The sequence below is a fragment of the Zonotrichia leucophrys genome, chromosome 4A (assembly GCF_028769735.1).
Source record: "Zonotrichia leucophrys gambelii isolate GWCS_2022_RI chromosome 4A, RI_Zleu_2.0, whole genome shotgun sequence".
Classification (NCBI taxonomy): domain Eukaryota; kingdom Metazoa; phylum Chordata; class Aves; order Passeriformes; family Passerellidae; genus Zonotrichia; species Zonotrichia leucophrys.
The window spans coordinates 14479838-14505458 of NC_088174.1; the positions used below are offsets into that span (position 1 = coordinate 14479838).

Genomic DNA, 25621 nt, shown 5'->3' on the forward strand with positions numbered 1-25621 from the left:
ATGTGTGTGTATATGATAAATATATAACATATATATGAAAGACACATATATATGTATATATAAATAATATATGTATATATATGTGTATGTATAAAGTAATATAAAAGTACATTAAAAATATGGAAAACATATAGAAAAATATATATATAAAAGCCCCTGCCCCCTCCCCTAGGTGTGCACAAGACACCAAGACCAGGTTACAAACACTCTGCACTTTATTTCCACACTCCCAAGGCCCAAACGGGGCCTGCCCATTCCCACCCCCTGGAGTCTGTGTGAATCCCATGGGATGGGCTCCATGAATCCCATGGAAGGGCTCCATGAATCCCCCAGGAAAAGCTCCATGAATCCCATGGAAAGACTCCCTGAATCCCATGGAAAGGCTCCATGAATCCCAAGGAAGGGCTGAGGGCCCTCACAAGGCGTCGTAGTCGTCGTCGTCCTCGTGCTTCCTCTTGAGCGGGTTGGGGTCGGCGGCGCCGGGCGGGACCATGTTGGTGGTGATCAGGATGTTCTTGGGGCCGATCAGGGAGGGGTTGATCAGGACGTTCTGCACCGTGGGAGTGGTGGGAGTGGCTGTGGGAATCATGGAAAGGCGTCACTGAAAGCTTGGAGCAATCCCTGCGTTATTCCAAGCTCATGCCAAGAGGGAAATGTTGGAGGGAGGGGTGAGGACACAAGAGGGAAAAGGAAACAGGAGCCAGGGTGGGAGGGAGCTGCCCAGGATGGGGATGCTCTGCCTGCCACTGCTGTGCTGGGAATGGGAATTAACACTGGAAGTTCCTGCAATGAGGAACAGGGGGAGAAATTCCCACATCAGCTTGGCCAGAGCAGCCGTGGCTGCCCCATCCCTGGAAGTGTTCCAGGCCAGCATGGAAGGTGTCTCTGTCCAGGCAGGGGGTGGGATGGATGAGCTTTTCCCTGGCACCCAAGCAGGCTGTGGCTGTGTGGTTATCCCTGCTCCAGGAACCCCAGCTGTACCTGATTTCCCAGCCGGCTGTGAGGACGGGATCTGGACCGTGAAGCGCTGCCCCGCCAGCGACACCGGCGCGCCCACCTTGGCTGACACCGACACGGTCTGGGCTGAGGGGGTGCCTGGGTCCCACACAAACCACCAAAATAAATCAAAATAAACCCATGAACACTCCTACAACTCCCTCCCAAATGGAATCTGTTACTAGGCACAGTGGGAATGCACAAGAACACAAGCACACCAGATTTAAGGAACAGATTTCCATTTCCATCAGAGCTGCACATTTGCTCATTTCCTTACATCTACCCCAGCCCTACAGAATTCCAGACTATAAACACACTAATTTTTAGGGCATAGCTGTAAATTTTAAGATCCTTTTAAAAATTGATATTTCCCCAGTGCTATTTAATTCAGCATCATACTGACACTGAGGAAAATAAGCCTAAATTTTAGTGAAGTTCTTGAATAATCTGTTAAATAAAGACTTTATCATACATACAGAACATCTGTAATGCATTTACACTTAAATATTATTTAACAATAAAGATCAATTTATGAAATTAACTTTCTGATGCTGTCAAACAATATAAGGTCAGGCAGTCCCTGACATTCCCTCAGAGGCTGAAAAGTGTTTTAAATTATTCCTCTTTATTTTTCCTTCCTAAAAGGAAGGTGGGAATCCCCTGTGGAGCTGTTCCCTACCCAGAGTGGGAGTGCTGGGCCTGCTGCTCACGGCGCCCACGCTCAGGCGAGGGACTGTGATCCTGCCTGCTGTGGAGGAGACCTGTGGGGGGAGAAACAGGGAATCAGGGAATGGCCTGGAATAAACAGGAAAGTCCCTCCACAGTGAGGCATTCAGGGCTTCCCAGCAAAGGAAATATTTTCCCTCTAGAGCAGGAACAACTGAGGTGGAAGTCAAAAATACTGAGGTGGAAGTCAAAAAGCCTGACATGTGCCTCTGACAACTTGACATTAAAACCTGACAGTTTATCCTGGACATGAGGAGGAATTTTTTCAGGGAAAGGGTGGGCAGGCATTGGAAGGGGCTTCCCAGGGTGGTGCTGGAGGTGCCCAGGGAATGACTGGATCTGGCACTCAGTGCTCTGGCACAGGCTGAATCTGATGATCCTGGAGAGCTTTTCCAGCCTCAATGATTCTGGGATTCTGCAGTATTTCTTTAACACTACCATACTCCCATACTTTAAATTTTCCCACATTTTAAAATTTCCCACATTTCAAAATTTCCATTTAAAACCAACCAACAACAAATTACAAATCCAGCACGGAGACCTCCGAGCTGGCGTGCACAGGCCAATATTCACCCCCACTTTTCAGGGCTGTGGAAAACTGCAATTTAACACCATTCCCACCCCCCCCAGGGGTGCACCCCCAGTCCCTGAGCCATCCTCACCTTCTTCTGCAGGGATTTCAGGCGGTAGTTGGGGGCAGTCAGGCAGTACCTGTCGGGCGGCAGCCGCGGGCCCGAGTACGGCTTGATCAGCGGCAGCGGCGTCTGGTTCTTCTGGCGGGCAATGTCCAGCAGGAACTGCAGAGACACGGCCTCAGCCCCGGCTCTGGGCACAGCCCTGTGTCCTGGAGACAGCCCAGTGCCCCACTGACATCCCTGTGTCCTGGTGACACCCCTGTGTACCACTGACATCCCTGTGTCCCACTGAGAGACATCCCAGTGTCTGGGCACAGCCCTGTGTCCTGGTGACATCCCTGTGTCCAGTCAGATCCCAAAATCCCAGCCTCATCCTCATGTCCTGGACACATCCCAATGTTCTGGCCCTATCCCTGTGTCTCACTGACATCCCCATGTCCTGGTGACATCCCAGTTCCCCAGTGATAACTCCGTGTCCCAGCCTCATCTCTGTGTCCTGGCCACATCCCTGTGTCTGGTCACATCCCCGTGTCCCAGTGACATCCCTGTGTCCCAGTGACATCCCAGTGTCCTGATCTCATCCCCGTATCCTGGACAGATCCCAGTGTCTCACTGACATCCCCATGTCGTGGTGACATCTCTATTTCCCAGCCTCATCCTCATGTCCTGGTGATAGCTCCATGTCCTGGCCACATTCCCATGTCCAGGCCTCATCCCTGTGTCCCCATCACAACCCCATGTCCCAGTCTCATCCCAGTGTCTCAGCTTCATCTCAGTGTCCCAGTGACATCCTCATTTCCTGGAGACATCCCTGTGTCCCAGCCACATCCCTGTGTCTGGCCAGATCCCCGTGTCCCGCTGACATCCACATATCCCAATGGCATCCCTGTGTCCTGGCCACATCCTCATGTCCTGTGCCAGCCCCATGTCCTGCTGCCACCCCCAGCCCTGTGTCCTGTGCCATCCCCGCGTCCCCCGTGTGTCCCCGCCCACGGCAGCGGCGCTCACGTCGCGGGGCGGGGGCGATGTGAAGGACTGGTCGGTGCGGCACTGGATCGCCAGCCGCACGTCGTCCGCGTCCACGCTCGACTTCTTGGCGTGGCTCGAGTAGATCTTGGCGTCCTCCAGGATGGTGGTGACGTATCCTGGGGGAAATGGGCTCTGAGATTCATGAATGCTCCCCAGCCCCACCCTGGGGATGGCACTGGAACCTCTGCGGGTACTGCTCAGAGCGCCCGAGGCAGCGCTGATGGGATAACGGGATAAAGGGAAGGAATTCTTCCCTGCCAGGCCCTGGCACAGGATCCCAGAGCAGCCGTGGCTGCCCCGGCATCCCTGGAAGTGTCCAAGGCCAGGCTGGACACGGCTTGGAGCACCCTGGGATAGAGGAAGGTGCCCCTGCCCAAACCATGCTGGGTTTGTGATTCTGTGATTAAAGCGTCACAGAATTACAGCTGGAAAAGGCCTCCGTGGTCACCGGGTCTGACAGGGGAGCCCCCACGGAAACACGGACCCACAGAGCACTCTGTGCTCCACACAAACCTTCCCCGCCCCACACACCGCTTCCCTGCTCCACCCGCGGCTTCCCCGCGCACTTCCCGCCCGGCCCCGCTTACTGTAGGCGAACTCCAGCATCTGGTTGATGACGCGCGGCTCGTACTCGGTGATGCCCATGTCCTTGAGGATCTGCGCCATCACCTGCCGGGGGGACACAGGCACCGCTCAGCCCCCTGAGCCCGCGGTGCGCCCCGGTCCCGTCGGGATCCCCCCGGACCCCGCGGTACCTGCGCATCTTTAGGGGCGCTCTTGGGGGACGCCATCTTGGCCGCCTCCATCGTTTCCGGTCATGTGACACGAGGGGCGCGGCTACGGTGGCCGGGAGGGCGGCGTTGCTATGGAGACGCGGCCTAGCGGGGTTGCCAAGGAGACGCGGCCTTGCAGATCAGAAATTCACTTTTCTATAAATATTCATGAGGACAAACATGCACAGACCAAATCTGCTGGATTCAAGTGACTGTTTTCCCACTTCCCCTGCTGCAGACAGCCCAGTGCCTCCCATCTGGCCTGTGGTGATGCAGGAGAGGGTGTTTTGTTATTTCATTAATAGCTCTGAAGTCACTTTTTAAAGTGCCAGCAATCCTAGGATTAACTCAAAATGACAGTGTGTACCCACTGTTCTGAAAATAACAGGTTCCACTTTGGAAGCAAATTTAAAAGCTTTTTAAAGCTGGTTTTCATAGCAGCTGACTAGATTTGGAAGCCACTTAGAGCACATTCCATATGAGTTTTGTCAAAGTTTCTCACTTTCTGAGGCAAAACAGAACCAAAAATAAAGTATTGTTGTGATTTTGTTGGGCAGGCGATCAGCAGTGTTGCAGAAGCAGTTGCAATGTGTTATAACCCGGGATGGCTGGACTGCAGCCAGGTCTGGAGGAAGAGGATGTGCTGGGGACTCCCATCCCAGCTCCTCAGGGACAGGGACAAACCAAGAGCTGCTCCCTCTGATCCACCCAGCAGAACATTCCAGCAGCAGCTCTGGTGCTCCCCATGCACACCCAGGCATTCAGCACCTGGATCAGAGACACATCCCAGCCCTGCCCGGGGTTTGGGATCAGCCTGGGGGAGCAGGAGCAGCCCCACAGCTCCAGCAGCCCTGGAGGAGCTGGAGAACCCTCACCCAGCACGAGGGGCAGGCACGGGATCCCTGTGCCAGAATCCTGTGCTGAGACAGCTCCCAGGCCAAGTCATTTGACTTCCATGAGTCAGAGTGTGTTACACAAAAACATCCTGGGAGGGGGGAGGGAGGAGGAATTCCAGACACTGACCTTCGGCAACAAACTAAATCCACTTTTCTTTCCTCGTTTTAGGAAAGAGGGCGGGGAGAGCAGCTCTTCCACAGGCTGGGATCAGGCTGGAGCTCAGCACATGGAGCTGGGGGCTGCCACACATTCCTGAGGCAGGAAAGAAAATGATGGTTTGCACTTCTGTGGGGCTTGGGATTTATCTTTAAACCCAGTGCAGGACTCTTCTGCTCCCTCTGTGCCACCTCCTCCCCTCACCACAGGTGATTTTCCATGCTGGGAAGCACAACCAGGAATTCCCTGCAGGATTTCTGCGAGGAAAGCAGCAGCAGAAGGCAGGGAGAGACAGTTCCTACACGGCAGCCACTTGTCCCCAGACCACAAACACCTTCTGGGCCATGGATGTTTCTCCCCATGGACACCCCTGTGGGGCACAGCCATGCTGGGAATCATGGGGCTGGAAAAGCCCTCCATGACCATCAAGTCCAAGGTGTGCCTGATCCTCACCTTGTCACCAGCCCAGAGCACTGAGTGCCACCTCCAGGGATGGAGACTCCACCACCTCCTGAGGCAGTTCTGATGTTTGCCAACCTTTTCCATGAAGAAATTCTTGCTGATGTCCAACCTAACCCTCCCCTGGCACAGCTTGAGGCCATTTCCTCTCATGGCTGTCCCCTCCTGTCAGGGAGCTGTGCAGAGCCACAAGGTCCCTCCTGAGCCTCCTTTTCTGCAGGATAAACACACAAAGACAAATTCCATGGGCACCACACACTGGCCCAATGAAGAGCAGCCACGCTTCCCCTCTGCTCAGGCACTGGGGCTGTTTTCAGGGCTGGAAAACAGGAAATGGGGTCACGGTGTGTCCTGGCCCGGCGCCGACGCCTCCGTCTGCCGCGGGTCGTTCATCCCGGGCAGCTGCAGCCAGCTGGGATCCTCTGCTGAGAAACCAGAGCACAGCCTTGGGCACCTGGCTCTGCTCAGGGGGCAGGAGTTACATCCCATACATTTGAAATCCCTGGAAGTGTTCAAGGCCAGGGTGGATAGGGCTTGGAGCAACCTGGCATAGGGGATGGTGTCCCTGTCTGGCTGGGAGGGGAACAAGATGAGCTTTAAGGTTGCTCCCAACCCAACCCATTCCATCACTCTATGAAATTTCACTGGGAATTTCTTCCCGGACAGGATTTGTTGAGGTGTTCAGGGTGCAGCCATGCAGAGCCCAGGCACAAGCACAGCTTTTCTTGTTGGGAGGTGTCCAAATCTGCAAGAACAACCCCAGCCAGAGCTTCTGCCTCTTGGAAAGGGCAGCAGGAATCTCCCTAGCGTCAGATCTGGGATTTGCTGGACAATGCAGTGCCTGTGCTCAGCTCTGACCTTTCCAGCACTAATCCCACACTATTTGGCTCCACAAAACTGGCATTTGAGCAGTGCTTGGGAGCAGAAAAGCTGCAAAGAGCCAAGCTCCAAGGAGGAAGAGGAGGAGGTTTGTTTTGTAGCTGATCCCTCTCTCATTTCTGCTAGAGCCCCATTCCTGGGTTCTGGAGGAATTCTGAGGACACATCCTGCTGCTGGGTGTCCCTGCTCCCTCTGGCTCTGTGCTTCCAGCTCCCCAGAGCCCTTCCCTGGGATTCCCTCACACTGGCCCCCACTCCCCTTGCCTCCTCCACATTTTTCAGCTCCTCACCCCTGATCGTTCCTCAAGTGGGAAGTTTACCCAGGCTGAGTGTCCAGCTGTCTCTTTGGGAATGATGCTCAAATGAAGCCTTTCCCATCTTCATCAGATCATTAAGGCACTGTCAGACAAAATTCCACAATCAGCAGCAAATGCTGGAGAAGAGCTCAAGGGGGAAAAGCCCTGAGTCAACACAAAATGATGGAAAATTGGCAATCAACCCCAAACAATTCAATTTCCAGTATCACAGAACTGTTCTACCTTACCTGGAAACTGCAGGTCCTTCCTGCAGTGTGAGGAGGAATGGAAGTGATATTCCAAGGGTCCAAAGTTAATTCAGCTCTTAATGACACTGAGCATGTTCCCTTCCCTTAAATTACACATGACACAAGTGACACTAAATCCCATAAAACCACAGGAGCTCGGAGTCAAATTTGAATACATTTGTATTATTTATTGGCTGTATTAAATATATTATCTATTTGATAGTTACAATTTAGTAATACAATGCATGGCAGCTTTAACATACGTTTGAGATACCTCAAAAATGACAATACGAGAAAACCAAAGATACCTAAAATACATTAATGCCACGAGGGTACATCCTTCTGGAATGGACAACAGCTGATGGAAAATCCATATTGCAGTAGAAATCCCAGATATTTTCTGGAAACACGAGCATTTTGTGGCAATCACAAAAGGATTCGATTTCATTTTTTAGCAGTGGTGACTTGTTAGTATTTACTCTGCAATCCTAATTTCAGGACTACTATTGCCAAATAAACCTCTACAAGTTGGTTCTAAGGAGTTAAAAAAGAACCCTTTGGCAACGGAGATTTGCTGCAGGCAGTTTATCTGCTAAAGGGAGACTATGAGGAAAATAGAGACAGATTGTAAACTCTTCTGCAAACTAGAGACTAATATCTGTATAAAACTCTGACACTGGAGGGAAAGATTTCTATGATATAATAAATGATTAACTTAGAGTTCTGCTACAAGTAGAACAATACATTCAAACATACATTTTTTTTTCTTTCCAGGACTTTTAATCAAAATAAATAGAGTACAAAAATGAAGAGTACGTTTTGAAAAGATTAATTTCAGATTGCACCATCGATCTACTGTGAAGAGGATTAAGTGATACTAGGTCATAATTTAGGTTTTCCACATCTGAAATACAACACAATGCCTCAAACTCTAACACAACGTTATTCCTCAACTGTTGTAGGAGAAAGACCCTTAAAAGTGATTAATTAATTACTGGAAACACATCGCCTGTAGCTCTGTCACATCCACCCTCCCACCCACAAGTGCATCGTTCTGATGGCTCAAGTGGAGCCACAGACTTTGCAAAATACCCTAAAATCTACCATTCTGTGGCATGTTCCAAATGCTGTTGGCAAGACCCATCCTGAAACACTGGAAATTTGTGAGTTCCAGCTTTCAAAGGCTTTGATCTAACGGAGCCAGGGGCTGCCAGGCTCCTCCTCAGGGATTCACAAGCAGATGGAACACAACAGTCAAATGTAGTGCACAGTGTCCACAAAAATATCCCCCAGCCGACCAGGACGAGTTTCAGACAAGTTCATAGCAGGCTGAACATTCCCAACAGGAAAACCATGGAATGTGAAGCTGCTACCACTGGGATAGCAAGTTTAAAACATTGTATAAACGTTATCTAAAAAGAGTTCTCTCATGTACAATTTGCTCATTGGGGTTAAGTTAGAAGGGCACCCAAAGCAGGCTGAACTTTTTATTTTTTAGGTTAATAATAGTACAAAAACATTTGCTCAGTTTGAGCCAAATAGTGTAACATTTATCATAAATGCACTCTTTCTCCTTAAAGACAACTCCTGTGCTGTTCTGAGCACGCTGCACAGGGAATTACTTTTCTCTCAGGCACTGAGAGTGAAATGTGGATTGGGCCAAAGCTGCTCAGGACAGCAGGAACATTCCGGGCAGAGCCTTTCCTGGGCATCCCGGCCAAGCGCCACGTCCTGCTGGCATTGGTTTGGATTAAAACCCTAAAAAACCCTGGCACCCTCTACTCCAACACTTGAAATGATTATTACTGAATCCCAAGTATTAAAATAACTGTAAAGTAGTAATATCACTAAGTCAATATTCTGCTTTCCTTCTACAGTCTAGTAAATGTGGTATGCTCTAGTAGGCTCTGCAGTTCTGCTCTAAGCTCAAAGCACTTGTGCTGCTGGATTTCATGGATATCAAACTACAGCGAAACTCGATGGAACAGCCATCGCCTCCTGCTGCTCTGGTGGCGCTGGCAGAGGACCGTCCTAGCAATGCCTTCCCTCTCCAACTGGCTGGGATGGGGAGAGAGGAGGAGCGTGCACACACCCCTCCAGTGTGCACCGTAAGGCAGCTGATTGCTGTTCTCCAACAGCTCACCCTGATTGCAGAGGCCCCGGGATCACCCTTTCTACAGGAAATCTGTGTCCAGCATTGGAAAGGATCTGCCGAGCCAGCCTCCAGCCAGCAGCAGGAGCGGGAACGCACGGAGCGAGGGGTTCCCAGCTAGGATCTCACTGAACTACCCATAAATACCCCAGAGAGCCCTGTACAGACAGCTGAGCGGGGCCAGCTCTGCCTTACTTGATCACAAAGTACTGGATGACCACGGCGAAGAGGATGGCGACCACGGCGAAGCCGCAGAGCAGCGCGATGGCGATGGCGCGCTCCTCGCGCAGCCGCTTCCCGCTCTGCGCCAGCTCCGTGCCCGCGGGGGCGGCGGCAGGGCCCGGCTCGCGGCGCTGGCAGCTGAACACGGTGCTGGGGCTGTAGGGCCCGCAGAGCTCCGGGCAGCCCGGCAGGTCGTGGCACTGGCGGCCGGCGCAGACGCGCGCGCGGTACTCACAGTTCGTCTGCGCAGCCGGCAGCCGGAAGCACGGCTCGGGGCCCTTGTACACCTGGCAGGAGACAGGAGCTGCTTCAGTGGGGAGCAGAGCACTCAGCACCAGCACCTGGAACTGCCTGTGCTGCTCCAGGGGTGTGGGTGCTGCTGGGCACAGCCTGGAGTTGCCCTCCTCTCCCCAGCTTTGTAAAATCCTCTCCTGACAATTCACAATTCACTGAAGTTTCCTGCCACACCCCCACACTGAGGCCTCACCTGGGCTGGGAGGCTCAGAAAGGAGAAAAAAAATCATCCTGCATTTTCCTCCTTAAACCTCATCCAGCAAAGTGGACTCTGATTAAAAGAGGCAGTGGTACCACAGACCATCAGGATTAATAATCAAGAGCCAAAGGAATTGTTGGGAGAACAGGATAAATCAGTGCTCACCCACTTCACACTGAAAAGTCTCCCTGTCATCTCCCCAAACAGAATTTCAACCTTCAAACCATGGAATCACAGCATGGTTTGGGTTGGAACAGACCTTAAAGACCATCTCATTCCACCCTCTGCCATAGGCAGGGACACCTTCCACAAGAAATATGCACACCTTTCTTTGGTAATAATTTCTCCCAGGAAAACCCCCTCACATTCCTGAAGCTGTATAAAAGGTACCTGATCAAACTCTCTGCCAGCAGCAAGCTGAAGGATGTAAACAATGGAATCTCCTTTCATCGGCTGTAGAGGCTCCCATGTGATTTCAAAAGTGTTTTCTTCCAGCTGAATCACTTTGGGTGCTGCAAAATAGAGTGATTTGTTGGTGTTTTAGAAAAAGATCAATGTTCTACAAATGTACAGTTGTCATGATTAGAGGCAACTCATTCCAATAACTTAAAGCAATTAATATTTGTTTGTTTTTTTCTTTTTCTTTTATTTGATGACATGAGCTTAAAAAATGATCACTGCTATGTGTAGGTTATCCTTGCTGGTCTTTTTGAGCTATCAGGGTGAGCCCATGTTTGTAATAGAGGAATTTCCAAGTCACTACAGAACTCAGCATTTCTGTCCATGTGCAAAGCTGAAATTATGTTCTAACCATGATCCAGTCAATCAATTTTGCTTCAGGCACTCAGCACTCTGACCTTCACAGTTGACTTTAATGATGACCTTTAATGTCCATGTTAAAAAGTGCAGATCAGAGGAATTAACTGTGCCCTCATTTGCCTACACACTGCTGTAACTTTGATGGATAACCCTGCAAAATGCCTTTCCAGCTGAGCAAAGGCAGGAATGCTCAGTTCAGGGGGGGAATGTGATGACAACAGAAGAGCCCTTTCCACACCCAGACAAAGCCCCTCAGAGTGAGTTTGTGTCTCTGTCCCTGCAAAGGCTGGCTGAGGGCCAGCTTGTAGGCTCCAACCCTGCCCACCAGTGGCTTGCAGCAGTTGCCAGGGCAGTGCCAGCTCACCTTTGAGAGGTGCAGGTGGAGACTTGGTGGTGGTGAAAGCACAGACCTCCGAGAAGGCTCCTTCCCCAGCGTCGTTGTAGGCCTGGATGCGGAAATGGTACGTGGTGGATTCACTGAGCCTCTGCACCTTGTAGGTGTGACAGGGACCATTGTAGACTGTCACAAACCTGGGGGACACACAACACACACAGTTACCCAGAGCAGTATCAGACCAGAAACACTCAGATTTAAGGACAAAGAAGTGATGCTGCATTCTGGGTGTCCCAGCTTTCTTCCCACTGAGGCTGCAGAGCCCAGCTCCTCTGAATCAAGAGAACAACCCTTGAATATCCTAAATAAATTGAAATTTCCAGTTAAAGAATAGCTGGTCAACCCCTGTTTCTTATATGCAAGCCCAACTTTGTTCTTGAATGTCCAAAAATAACCCTGCCAGCACAGGATGGTGCTAAGGTATTTATTCTTTAGATAGTATTTACTGTTTACAGGCAGCAGAAGTGCAAGTTGCTGACATAATTTCTGGTTGAAAGATGGGATGCAAAACTGCAAAAGGGCAAACTCTGGGATGCCCAAATGACTCAGTGGTGCAAACAGAAGAGAGAATAACATAAAATACCTTAAAAACTTGACATGAGGTGGTAAAGCCACAAGATCCTTAATGGTCTCACCTGCCAAACCTGTCCTCCATCTGCAGGTTGAACTGAGTAGGGTTGGGAATTAAAGCTCTGCTGGGCCCTTCTCCCCATTTCAGTTTAAGGCTCTGGTAGCTGAAGACAACACATTCCAGGTGGGGAGGGTCAGGAGGTAGTGGTTTGGTTTTGGCTTTCATGGAATGACTGAAAGGACCAACTCCCAAGCTGTTGATGGCCTGTACCCTGATCCTGGGATGGGAGAGAGCAGCCACATGGTCACAAAAAGTGCTGGGTAACAAAGCAAGAGTTAAAAGGTGTACAGAGGGTAACCCCAAACAGTAAAGCAATTAAGATGCACTTAGAAATTAAATCTGAACTCAGCTTCAACCAAGACTGAGGTCACAGGATCCTCTGCTCTGCTCTTACCTCTCCATCCATCTTCTCCTCACCACACACCCAAGCATCCCAATGAAAAAATCTAAACCCAGAAACCTTAAAGTCTTGGCTTTGAGACAGAATGTGAACCTTAACACCAACCACAATCTCACTCCTGCCAACATCATGGCTGGACTCTGGATATGACAATTTTAGTTTTTTTGGAGCTGCAGGGTGAATTAGGCAAATATTCTGTAAGCTGCAGGAAAAATTGCTCTAAAAATTTTAAACGCTACCCTCTCAAAGGACTTTTAATCCTACAAATGTGATTTCAGAATAACTCTTACCTGTACAGGGTGTCAGGCAGCAGGTTCTCAAGGACATGGGTTGTGTTTCTGCCCACAGTGACCAGCTGCTTCTCCCCATACTCGATGTTGTAGCCTGTGATCTCTGCCCCGTGGCAGCAGGGCTCTTCCCACTGGATTGCAAGGCACGTGGAGAGAGGAGGGGAAATTTCCACCTGATCCTCTTCAAGTAAGTGGAGCACGGCCACGGCTGCGGGCACCGAGGGGGGCGTGGTGACCACGCCCGTGTCCCCAAAGAGCCCCGCCCCAGCCACGTTCACAGCCTGAAAGACACCACACACGAGTTACCACATCCCTGCTCTCCAAGCAGGCAGGCACAGCTCTCACAGCCTTCTGCGTGTCCTTAAAAGCAGCGTGGAAGAGAGTGCAAAATCTCCTGAATAAACTGGCAACAGGGCAAAGCTGGTGTTTCACTGCACACTGGATCTAAACTCTTCCAGATACAGGGAATGAGGAGGGGCTGGGGGACAAGGGAAGTGTTTTTCCCAATTACCTTCTCTACTGCATGAGCAGGTGACAGCACATGACTTTACTCCTCTCTAGCTGGAGTTTGGCCCCAGACTGCAAGTGCCCAGTGGCACCAAAAGGCTTTTCCTACCTGGACTCTGCAGTAATAGGTGGTTGCAGGTGTGAGCCCCTTGACCTCATAGCTCTGGCAGGGGCCAGTGTAGATGATGTGCATGGAGCCCTCCACCTGGCCCCAGTCCAGCCTGTACTCGGTGATTTCTGCTCCGTTGCACGCCGGGCTCTGTGGGTGAGGGAGAAATTCTGCTCAGCTCTGGCACTTACACACCCCCAGCACCCAGGAGGGAGCTCTGTCCCACTGAGACACCAGGTGAGAGTCACAGAAAAGGTTGGAAAACACCTCCAAGATCATCAAACCCAACCTTTGGAAACACAGGGGTTGAAACTTGAGGTCTGTTCCAAGGGATTTTAAGTTAAAATGTGAAATGTGGCTGTAACACCACCACAGTTCACACCACAATTTTGACTGTCCCACAATCTCTACCCACTTAAAAGAATTAATTCACTATATATTAATTACCACACCATGAGGAGGATTAAATGCCACCCAATTTGTCCAGTTAAGACTGCAATTAATAGCTCCCAAAGTTTACAAACCCAACACAGACATCTATAAAGAAATGGGCTTAAAATATTCCTCCTCTACACATGCTATTTCTCTAATTTTTGTGTATCATAAATGTGTCACTACAATTCTAAAAGCCAAACACTAATTTGGGTGGTGCTGGAAGCCATCAACACCTACCTCCCACGAAACCACAGCACAAGTTGCACTTTTGCAGGTTATCAGGGGTTTGCAGCACTGCTCAGGGGGTCCTGGAGCAGTGCAAATCTCTGCCTTCTCAGAGTGGGGGCCAAACTGCAGGAAAACAAAACTGCATGAACACAGCAAGAGCACCAGGGCAAGAACTGATGTGCAAGTGAAGCAAACAAACTATTTTTAACTTTAGAGGGAAGTAAACAGCAGAGCTCAGGGCTCAGTTTCAGATTCCTTGCAGGTACTTGAAGCTGGCCCCATTCCACAGCCAGGGTTTTGTAACTCCTCCCTGCCCCAGGCAGGATCTGCCTTCCAGCAGCAGCTGGGCACTGTTTCACAAACACTTCTGTGCCACCAACGTTTTATCCCACACTTCTCCCAGCCTGGCCTGGCTGGCACCCACCCCCCTCCACACAATGCTGCAGAGCTTGGGGTAACACATCCAACAACTCCAAAGGCACAAACACCCAGAGGTTCCCAGCACTCAGGCTGCAGGAGCCCTCAGCAGCACCCCTGTGTCCCCTGGGGGGTGGCAGGGATGAGGTGAGGGCAGTGCTCACCCCGACTCTGTTCCCTGCCCGCAGCCAGAAGCTGTAGCTCCTCCCTGGGAGCAGGTTGGTCACTGCAAACTCGGCTGCAGGGCCCTGGTAGAGCACCCTGCGCTCGTCCTGCTCCGAGCTGGCCATCTCCAGCAGGTACTCTGTGACCTCAGAGCCTCCATCCACAGCTGGGGGGCCTGCAAACAAAAACAGATTGCATTGATTTCTAAATTCCCTAAGTTAGGGCAGGCTCTCGATATGTGTCTGAGCAGAAATACTTCACGAAGCTTGCTTCCCCCCCCAGGTACTGATACTTAGTTTAAGATGGCCTTCATCAGGGTTTTTTCATGTATTTTCCCTGTTTTCTTCACTAAACAGTGTTTATCTTCATTAATTTTTGCTTGTCTCCTTTACTGAGGCAACAGTAAGATAACAAGTAGATTTTCAAATTGCCAAGGTATCAGTCATGGGCAGACAGGAAGCTTTCTCATTGGAAAATGTTTTTGTCTGCTTAAGTCTCACTGTACCACCCTACCAGAGGTGGACAGAATCTTTGGTCTTTTTAGAAAAATCCCACAAAACAAACCAAAAACCCCACCCCAAACCCCCCCAAAAAAACCAAAAAACACCCCTAAAGCCACAGACAAAATCTCTATATTTTCATTTTTACCTTTTTTTTTTACCCTGATGAGTTCTACAGATTTTTGATTAGGATGATTGAAGTCAGAGCAGTGTTTTACTCCAACTCTGGTGCTTACCCCACTGCAAAGTGATTTCCTTAGGCTTGGCTTTGCCCACCAGGGCTGGGGCAGGACAGGGCCCAGGGGGAACGGCCGCTGTGGTGACAGTCATGACATCAGAGACCTGCCAGGGACACAGACATTGCAGAGCACAGGCAGACAGCATTTTGCTAAAACATGAACAGAAATGGAACAGAAGCACCTTTCCCCTCGTGCTGCTCACCTGGCTCTCCCCACCTTTGCTGGCACAGGACACCCGGAGCCTGTAGGAGGTGCCAGGCCTGAGGTGGTCACAGACGTGTTCCCGCTGGGCTCCGCTGTAAATGGGCTCCCACCTCCCTCCTGGGGAAGGAAAAGCACTTTACCCTTCCAAACCTTGCTAAAATCCCACCTGGAAATTCTCTCATGCAATTATTAAGGTGGTCAAGCCAGAGAATTAATTTGAAATTATTAATTTTACAGAGAACATGTACAACACACACACGTGTGAAATCAGAAATGACTGCTGGAGCAAAACATCATTTAAGTTGGAGAACATCTCCAAAATCCAAGTCTAAACCATGTCCCACATCTAAATGTGAATTAAGTACCTCCAGGGATGGAAACTCAGTACTGTATAAGTACCCAGAGGTGATTCCTTACCAACTGATGCCTCAGAGATTTCCAGAAAGTATTTAGAGATGTCTGATCCTCCATTATCCTTGGGGGGTTCTGAAAGAAATCAACACCTTAAGTTACAGAAGATTTAATATCAAGGCATTATTTTGTTATCAGCTTTTCCAGTGAACACATTCATATTCATTCAAAGACAGCAAGAGAAATCAGTGTACTTAATTATTCACAATACATTTTTCTGAGCAATTTTCCTCCTATTATTAATCATGATTATGCCAGGAAGACTAACTGGGAAAACACTCCCAATTTCAGGTGTCAGCTCTTATTTTTTAAATGAACATAGGAATTATTTAAACATCACAGTAAACCCACAGGGGGGTTTAGGACAGCAGTGAGAGCTTCTCAGAAATGACTGAACACCAGTGTGCTCCCACAGCCCCAAAATAACCATTTTGGGGTAAGGCTGAGTATTTCTCCTGCAATAACAATACCTGCAGATAAATAACCAGCCTGAGCTCCCTCTCATTTAATCAGAGGGAGGCTGCCCACACCCCAGCAGCACTGGGACACCCCAAGGCACCTACCCCACGTGACTCTCACACTGTGGGGATGGATCTTGCCCTTTACAGCAGGTTTGCTGGGAGCTCCAGGTCTGTCAGGTTTGGTGCTGTGTTCCACCACCTCACTGGGGCTGCTTTTTCCTTCACTGTTGTAGGCAAAGAGCTGTTGGAGGAGGGAACAGAATAGAGAATAAATGGTTTATTTAATGACAGCAATATATGTTGATAATACATGAGGATAAACATGCTGGTGATTTAAAAAATCTATTAAAAACCCAACCAAAATAAAGACAACCATTTATAGCAAAATTATCTGGTGCAAAAAATTTGGTTTATATTATTACTTCACCAAAATCTGCTCTAACAAAAGGTAACTGTGGGGACAACAGGCGAATTCCTGCTGTCTCCATACAAAGTTGAAAAACTTGCTGGAAAATAACAAAACCCAGGAAAGCACATGAAATTAGGAACAAGCTATGGTACAAACCCTGAACTTATAGGATGTACTCCTCCTCAGGTTTCTTAAAGTGCATGAGAGCTCATCTCCATTGTACTGGGGCTGGAATCCATAGCCCTGGCAAGGAGGGAAAAGAAGGACGAACACAGTCACTGATTTTTAGGGCAAAACAAAACCCAGAGCGGGTAAATCACATTTTTTAAATCCTGAACTTCATTTCTGTGCCATGAATTGACCACAATACTTTGTGTCATGAACTGCACACAATACTTTATCTCTGCCATGAATTCCCTGCAATGCTTTCTATCTCTGCCATGAATTCCATGCAATGCTTTATCCCTGCCATGAATTCCATGCAATGCTTTCTCTCTGCCATGAATTCCATGCAATGCTGTCTCTCTCTGCCATGAATTCCATGCAATGCTGTCTCTCTGCCATGAATTCCATGCAATGCTTTCTCTCTCTGCCATCAATTCCATGCAATGCTGTCTCTCTCTGCCATAAATCCCACACAATGCTTTCTCTCTCTGCCATCAATTCCATGAAATGCCTGCCGACCATTTATCAGAAGATCAAAAAAAGTTCCTTTTTATTTCAGCACTATGAAGGAAATTTCCACACAAAGCCCAGCACTTACAGAACCTTCTTCCTCCATGTCCAGGCTGTAGGTGAGGGTGTCATCCAAGGCCCCTCCTGCAGGAGGGCTCCATCCCAGGGCCATCCAGGTCACTCCTGCCTCCAGCAGCGTGGGTGGTGCTGGGGCTGGTGGCACCACCCCGGCCGTGCCGAACGTCACCGTCTCACTGAACCCACTGGGGAGGAGATTTTGAACAAGGGTGAGCAGCAGCTGATGGAATCCAGAGGGAAATGCAGCATTTGGTATCCCTGGGCTCCTGGTTACCTCATTCCAATGTCGTTTTTAGCAGCCAGCCTCAGGGAGTATCTTGTGGAGGGAGCGAGTTTGGTGAGCTTGTACTGCTTCAGGTGCCCATAGTAACATTCCTTGAAGGGGCCATTCTTCCCCTGGAAAACAGGGAGATCCAGAGTCACTCCCTGATCCCTGCCAAGGTCACCCTCCTCATCCTACATCTTCCTGAATTCCAGAATCTCAGACTGGTTTGGGTCGGGAGACACCTTAAAGCTCATCTCGTTCCATGGGCAAGGAGACATTCCATGAGAAATGTCATTTCACTCATTTAACAGTAAGTAAAAACGAAATTACTGAGCCTCAAGAATGCAAAATTTAATGTATCATGGTCATCCTGAGTCTGCTGATGGCCACCCTGAGCAGGCCTGACAATAAACCACATTAGGACTGAGATATCTGATCACTTTTGATACTGGGGATTTGACAAAATGGTGATAAACCATTGAGCTGAAAACAAAACACATTCTGGAAGTTTTTTATCCTTTTGCATTACATCTCAGCAAGATGCTCAAGAGCTGAGGGAGATTTGTGACACAACCCAAAGATGCCAAATGCTCCTGCATCTAAAGAGAACACAGGAATGACTGATGCTCTGCATGACAAATGAAGCAATTTTGCACTGTCCCCTCCCACTGATCATTTGTCTCTTTAAAACTGTCAGGACAGTTACACCAAAATAGCTGCTGTACCTAAGCAAAGGGTATTTTTAAGTGTAATTGCTGTACAGATGTCATTATGATTTTTTTTTGGAACTAGAAAAGTTCTTACCTCATCCCATTCTAAAAGAAAATTAGTTATTTTGGAACCATTGTCATTTGAGGACTGAAAATAAAGAAACAATGAAAAAAAGAGTTAAAATCAAGTGGCTGTAAACGTGTTTTATAAATATTTTTACACATTGAATAAACTCCAACTGCCTTTTAATACAAGGCTGCTGTGCTACTTCTTTTAGTTCTGATAGTTTAGAATATAAATTTATAAACTGTTGATTTTATAAATGAAGCAAATTACATTCTTGGAGCTCTTTTCCTGGTGCCTTGTACTGTGTGCTCACCACCTGCCTGTGCAATCTAAGGGTTCACACAAGCAATATCTGACACATGAAATGGGAACTTCTCCATTTTCTAAGCACAGATACTACAAATAATTTCACTGAAGTCATTTAGCTGGAACCATTTTTCAGCATGCTCATAAGAAAAACATTAAAAAAAAAAAAGCCACCAACAAGCCTTGACAGATAGTGGTTATATTCAAAAGTCAGATCAAAAATGAGAATCTATAGAACCATCCAAAGAAATTTAGTCTGAGTGAGTCAGAGTAACTAAAAGAACATTAAGTCATATCTATTTATCATCCAGGACCTCAAGCAAAGATATAAATAAATTAAAATCCATTTTTTCCTCTCTGCCAGTTCAGAATGGAAGAGCCCCGCTACCAACTCTGTCACACTAAAGCTGCAGGCAAGAAACTCAGCAAACATTGAAAAAAAAAAAAAGGCAATTATTATTTCATTATCAATCTTCACTGAGCAACTTAAAAGGCACCACCTACAGCACACACTGAATTCCTGACAAAGCTGATTTCAATCCTCTGCCCAGGAATCCAGCAGAGAGCTCTGCTCCCCTTCCCTCAGCCCCAGGTGTGGCTCTTACCTTCCACTGCAAGCTCAGGCTGTTTTTGGTTCTGTTAATCAGTTTTGGGGCAGCTGGACAGTCTGGCTCACAGCTCTCTGTGGTGAAGCTCACCAGCTCTGAAATGGTTTCTTTGATGGAACTGCTGGTTGCTGAAACTCTAAACAAAGGGTAATTAATGATGTGGCTGCTTGCACTGGCACCTGCAAATGTAACGACAGAGCTGGCAGCTTCAGGGATTTAAATCCAAGCAGTGGCTGCAGGGTGGGGGTCACCCAGTTCACGTGCTGACCCCAGACCCCAATTTCTTACCCTTCATTTACTCTGCCATTACTCTCTGTCACTGGAGATATTTTAGGGCTGAAAAACCTGTGGGATAGGGCATGAAAACCATGCCAGGTGTTCCAAAATGGCAACAGGATACCTGACTGGAAATGAGCCTTGTGCTAAAAACACCTTAAAATTCAAATACAGCCAACACTTGTGCAGGAGTATGGGCACTAAGCAGTTAAATCATAAAATAACAATTCTATTGTTATTAAACAATAAAATCACAATTTTCATAGGAATTGCTTCATGTTTTCAGCAGTCCTGCCTCTTTCTGTGGAAAGCACAGCACTGTGCAGGTGGAGCTGTGCCCAGCACTTCCCACACCCAGAACTGTTCCAGTTTCAGAGCAGGACTTTGCTGCAGGGAATCTTTAATCCCACCTGCTCCAGTGGGCCAGCACTGAGTGTGACTCTGGTTCCCCTGGGTTATCAGCAGCTGCTCTCTCCCTGGCCAGCCCAGCACCTCCAGGCAGGATCATTTATTTACTCCTCATCATCCCATCCCACTTCCCACTGAGCCCATTCCCACTCCCCCGCTTGCACTGCTGCAGGTCAGACAAGCATCTCTGAAATCAAGCTGACAAGTCAGATTTCAGATCCAATTTCAAGGCTAAATTATTTCATTTGCCACTGACTTCAGCCCCACTACAATCTACAGAGTGTTGTTCTAAAAAAATATCAGCAGAGAATAATTTAAAGTTTGTAACAGAGAAATCTGAGGAGACAGAAAAGGTGGTAAGGAAGGAAATGAGGTGGTATTTTAATTAAGTTAGAAGACAAATGGGAACTTAGATAGCAAACCCAGTGTCCACAGCATGGCATTATTTCAGAGTATTCATGGACTGTTTGTATCACCCCTTTTCCATGAAGCCACAATAACCCTGCAATGCCCATATATCCCCCAAAGCTTTATTTCCTTCCCAGCAGCATACCTGGCATGATAATCAGTGGCTGGTCTGAGATCAGGAAGTGTAATTGTTAATTCTTCCCCACTGTGAAAAGGCAAAAACAAACAGAAAGCAGAGTTACAGCTCTTCCTTAAACCTCAGGGCTCAAAGCTCATTGAAAAGCAAAACCACGTAGTGCACATTTAAGTTTCCCACTGTCCATGTATAACTCTTTAGTGACATTACTTAAAATTTATTTCATGTGAAGTAGGAAGGTCTGCAAGTCAACAAACAGCTCCTGATAGAGAGATTGCTGATTGGTTAATGGTTTAAACATTGTGCTTAAAGGAAGAAACTAAACTTACACATAGACAGATTTAAATTTTCCATTTTTACCACTGTTGGATATTGCTACTTCAAATGTAAATGCTGCTGGACTATGACTATGGCTCTCTCCATTCTGTGAACTAACTGGGAGATTCCAGGACAGAACGGCTGATCTTGCTTGTATATCAGAAACCTATTAAAAGCATAAATAATGCAAGTAAGTTTGCTTTCTGCAAGAAAAGGTTAATTAGTCAATAACATGGCGTCGCTAATTGGCCTAGGAAGCTCCTCACTGGAGGAATTCTTTCCCTTTGGAGTGGGAATATAGAGGCATTCTTTGGATTGCAATGATTTCCTCTTTTCATTTCTAAAGGCTTTCCCTTCCAACACCAAACCAACACCACAGTGGGGCAGGAAGAGAAAATTCCTGCATCAAGGTTTCCATCACTCACTTGGAGCAAATGTTCAGCTGGGGAGTCTTGGGCAGGACCCCAGAGCAGATTTAGGCACAGACACCTCATTGTCATTTTCTGACATTCCCTCGCACAACATTCAGCCACTGATCCTAAGGACAGCACAGGCTCTGTTTGTAAAACTCAACATTTCTTGTCTGATTTTTTTTTTTTTTTTGCTGCTTCATTCCCACACTCCAAATTCTCTCTGCCCAAGGCAACACAGCCCTGGGGTAGCTCAAAGTACAGATGTCAGAAGCAGCAGGGAAAAAGGACTATAGGACCAAAAACCCCCTCAAAAGCTGGTGCAAAGGAACACAACCCCTGTTTGCTGTGTGGATAATGCAGAGAAGAGCTCATTAAATTTGCTCAATATCAAACACAGACATTTTAATTACCCTCACCAGACTCCACCTTCCTAAATAAGCCTCTAAATACTCAAATATTTGCTCCAGTTTCTCAATATAACATCAAAAGAGGATCTATTTGTGTAATTTTATCCTTAACACTCCTAAATCCTCTCTGCTGAGCAAAGGACGGTTCCAAGAGTGGAAAAACTTCCAAGAGTTTAGCAGGCCCTTGGTTTGCAAGGTAAAGCCCTCACACACACTGGAAAACTGCAACAGTGGAATATTCTGGGATTACAGGCTGGCAAACTGAGAAATAGTGAATTTCCAGCATGGCTGCCCTTTCCCAGCTACAAACTCTGACAACTAAACTGCATTTATCTTCTCTATTAAAAAAATCAAACCATTAAGAACAAAGGAAAAGGGATTGATAAAACACAAGTTATTTTCTAGGAAGCACAGGCCCAGAAAATAATGGGATTTTAAGGCTAATACTTACAACTGGCTTGCCAATGCTCAAGTGAGTATCACATTTCCTGGATTCTGTGTCAGATTCTGCAATTTAAACACAAACCAGATTATCCCAAAGCCTGAGAGCAACCCAGGCTGTTACCAAAAGGCCACCACGAGATGGAGTTGGCCTCATTAGGACTTGAACAATGGTTCTTATTGTGCAAAGTTCATTTCCCCTGTTTGTTTTGGCTGTGTGAGGGGCAGAAACACCAACTATCCAAAACCAACAGTGGTACAAAAACCCTTTTAGTACATCCTGCACAAAGGGGATCTTTTCCTAATGGAGCAGAAATAGGTTTTCTTTGACAACACAAAAACATTCCTCCAAAAATGAGAGGTGTTAAAAAAAATGATAATAAGATCTTATCTCTGCCTGATTTGTTTTCCTGGAATTTCTATGGCAAAACATTCCCAGTTCAGGAAGAAGCCTGAAACTGTCTCAAAGACACTGCACAAGGTTTTTAGTAGCCACAAGGTATTAAAAAGCTGAAATTAGAACTAATTAAACAGCAATTCTACAACTGCTCAAATTTTCGTATTTTCTTGAAGCTTAAATGCTCCTGGTTAATCAAAAAGTACCACAAACAGTGACACCAGAAGTTCTGGAAGTACCTACAGGTCACCCTCACTGGGAATATTGATCACTGGCTCAGAAGTGGCAGGGAAGTAAAAAGGTTTAAGATTAAATATTTTTGAAGACCTTATTTGATAAATACCAAATAAAAAAATTTGATATTCCAATGATTCCTAGAGAAAAAAAAAAATCTAACAATAATGGATTTCATAATGGATTTCAGGCTTCCTCTAATCCTGAAGAGTGAAACAAATTTATAAATTCAGCTTTTTCAGAACCTGTTTTGCAATGAGTTCATAGAAACAACTGAGATTTCCCCTGTCCATGGCACCTACCTCCCATCTCTGCCTCTGGACTGCCCTTTGTTTTTCCTATCTGCTTCTGCTTTAGTGCTCCAACTGCCCCTTGCTGGCCCTTTCCATTCCCATTGGGAATTGTGGCATTGGAAGAATTAAGGACTTTATGTGGTGAGGAGGGAGGGCTGTTCAGTTTATTGTTGGTGTGCCCACTGGCTTGTCTGTCCTTTAGCCTCTTCTTGAGGTGCTCCTGCATTTTGAGACTCCTCTCGTCCCTCTGGATGAAGTTTGTCCTCCCATGGGAACGAGGTTCTGCAAAGAAGGGAGAAATGACTTCATTATCCTGAATTATTCATTTGACATCTGAATCTACAAGATGGAAAATCACTAAAATCCAGCCCCTGGAACTCCCCTGTGCATGTCAGTCTGGAAGTGCAGGGATTTTGGAGTTTGGGCTCTTTACAAACTGAATTTTTTGGGTCTTTCTCCTGTCAGCTGCTCCAGATTCTGCTTTACAGCTGCCTTTCTTCCCTGCTACAGACACATTTACAAAAATTAAGCAAATTTAGGACCCAAACTGAATTTTTCCAACACATCCTGAATGTTTTAGCCTAGAGTGAGTCAAAATGCATAATTGCCAATTTAAACTTGACAATGAATAGTCTTATTAAGCCTAATTTCTCTTTTAAGTCTTGATAATAAAACAAGGATTAGAGCTTGGTTTAATTCAGCATAACCCCAGTCCTTCACTGATTTATTGCTTCACTCAGTTTTTAGAGTGGGTCTGCATTCATCCTCCACTTTGGATAACAACACTTTTGGGGTTGTTTGTTTTTTCACTTTTCAGTCATATTTGGACTAAAACAAATACATTCATCATTCATGTATCAAATGAAGTTCATTTTCAAAAAACTTCACAGCAAGGCTGTGACAAAACTCAGAGGACAGACTTTTAGGGAAGGGAGTTTAGGAGTCACTGCTGTGGTATTTGCAGTGGCAAAAGCAGGGATGCATGACTGGAAAATCCAACATTTCTCAGGTACAAATTTGTACAATTCCTTGAAAACAGAGGATGCAAACAGAAGAATCAGAAGGATTCACAACCACACTTTGCACACTCAGGGACTCGCTCTGTGGGACTGGGTGAGTCCCTGCCCCACAGGGGTGTCCTAGGTTAACAACACAAGCCCAGGGGGTGTGTGGGGAGGCAGGGCCAGCTGTCCCCAGGGCCTGGGGACCCTCGGGGCTCTCACCTTGCTCCTGGAACACGTGTGGCGGCGGGGGCTGGTGCATGAACTGAGGCGGGAGCTCTCCTGTGCCGGGCACCGTGGGGAACACGGGGTGAGGGGGGGGTGGCAGCAGGGCATGGGGGGGGTGCATGTAATGGGGCACGTGGGGGGGAGGGGGGGGCGGGGGGGGATGCATGGAAGGATGGAATTCCCCCGAGTGGGGCACCACCACCACTCGCCGAACTCCGTTTTCTTCCACCACCTGCGGGGAAACGGGAGAAAGCAACGGTGAGGCCGGAGAGAATCCCATCAAATATTGTACAGCCAACAGGGGATTGATTGCCCTGCTCTGGTTCATATCCAGAGCCTGACAGGCAGGGTTTGCACACCAGACCAGATTCCAGCGGGAACCAGGCAGGTACTGCTGGGATGAAGTGGAGTTTGAGGCAGTCAGTCTGAACAGTCACAGAATCCCAGGGTGGTTCAGGTAGGAAAAGACCTCAAACTTCACCTCATCCCACCCCAGGGACCCCTGCACAGAACAGGCTGCTCCAAGCCCCGTCCAGCCTGTCCTGGAACACTTCCAGGGCTGGGAGTCCACAACCTGCTCACTCCTGAATTATTTCACTCCACTTTGGCAGAACCCAAGAGAACCAGCCCTGGGCTCCTCCAGACACTGGGAACACAAAGTTATCACCTCATCTGACAAGAGCAGCCCAGGTAACTCAAGCTCTGATTTAAAGCTGCTTTCCAACTTGTCAACCCCTGTCACAACAACCAAGGGAAAACAACCCAACCCTGCTGGTTTCAGGTGACAGCAAACACAGAAGAAATAAATGTGGTTTTCAGGCTGAGCAGCTCAGTGCTGCCAGGGCTTTGCCCACTGTTTGCACTGAGGGATCCATTTCACAGGGATCAGAAATTGTCTGGGGGAGTCTTTGCTCAAGGTCTGCAGAGCTGAAGAACAGCAGAAGCCCAAAATTCCACTGTGTGCAAAAAGAAACTGCCTGGAGAAACCAAGAGCTCACAGTTACAGCTTTCAAACCTACTCACAACACTCCTGATTTTCAATATTACTACAACACAAGTTCTGTTTCCACATTTGGTTTTGATGATTTCCTTTTAAAACACATTAATTTAGAAATAAATCAAACTGGGAGTATCTCTGGTAACAACATGCAGGTCTGACCTGAACAACCCCCAGGAGTGGAAAATCCAAGGGAGTGGAAAAGCAAAGCTGGGAGAGCCCAGAGCCCTGCTCATTTCCCAGACACATCACTGGAATCAGTGTTTGCATCACCACCACACTCTGCTCCAGCAGTGCTGCTCTGCTGGAATTTCAGGAGATCAGGGCTGGTCAAGAAAGGGGCACTGAAAATTTGGATAAATTTTTTATATTAAAT

At 47.6% G+C, this 25621-nt stretch overlaps 2 protein-coding genes across 2 annotated transcripts in view; both read right to left on the reverse strand.

Annotated features, from left to right (window-relative positions):
- Positions 1-192: 192 nt before the first annotated feature.
- TAF9B (TATA-box binding protein associated factor 9b) lies at positions 193-4225 on the reverse strand. Its single transcript, XM_064712682.1, has 7 exons — positions 4142-4225; positions 3974-4055; positions 3366-3502; positions 2385-2519; positions 1676-1757; positions 982-1095; positions 193-576 (listed from the first exon to the last, which is right to left on the reverse strand). The coding sequence occupies exons 1-7, from the start codon at positions 4190-4192 to the stop codon at positions 416-418; spliced, it is 762 nt and encodes a 253-aa protein (XP_064568752.1). The 5' UTR covers positions 4193-4225; the 3' UTR covers positions 193-415.
- A 3030-nt stretch (positions 4226-7255) lies between these two features.
- Positions 7256-25621, reverse strand: part of LOC135447641 (fibronectin type-III domain-containing protein 3a-like) — a 39282-nt gene continuing 20916 nt past the window's right edge. The window contains exons 6-27 of the mRNA XM_064712683.1: positions 24243-24480; positions 23029-23301; positions 22106-22161; positions 20846-21000; positions 20526-20585; positions 19286-19424; positions 18402-18455; positions 17607-17728; positions 17343-17517; positions 16736-16822; positions 16273-16411; positions 15716-15784; positions 15297-15415; positions 15092-15197; positions 14355-14530; positions 13783-13896; positions 13111-13260; positions 12495-12775; positions 11809-12021; positions 11144-11310; positions 10351-10472; positions 7256-9754 (exon numbers count right to left, since the gene is read on the reverse strand). Of these exons, the coding sequence (XP_064568753.1) occupies positions 9437-9754; positions 10351-10472; positions 11144-11310; positions 11809-12021; positions 12495-12775; positions 13111-13260; positions 13783-13896; positions 14355-14530; positions 15092-15197; positions 15297-15415; positions 15716-15784; positions 16273-16411; positions 16736-16822; positions 17343-17517; positions 17607-17728; positions 18402-18455; positions 19286-19424; positions 20526-20585; positions 20846-21000; positions 22106-22161; positions 23029-23301; positions 24243-24480 (3333 nt within the window). The 3' untranslated portion in view covers positions 7256-9436. The remainder of the gene's footprint in view (positions 9755-10350; positions 10473-11143; positions 11311-11808; positions 12022-12494; positions 12776-13110; positions 13261-13782; positions 13897-14354; positions 14531-15091; positions 15198-15296; positions 15416-15715; positions 15785-16272; positions 16412-16735; positions 16823-17342; positions 17518-17606; positions 17729-18401; positions 18456-19285; positions 19425-20525; positions 20586-20845; positions 21001-22105; positions 22162-23028; positions 23302-24242; positions 24481-25621) is intronic.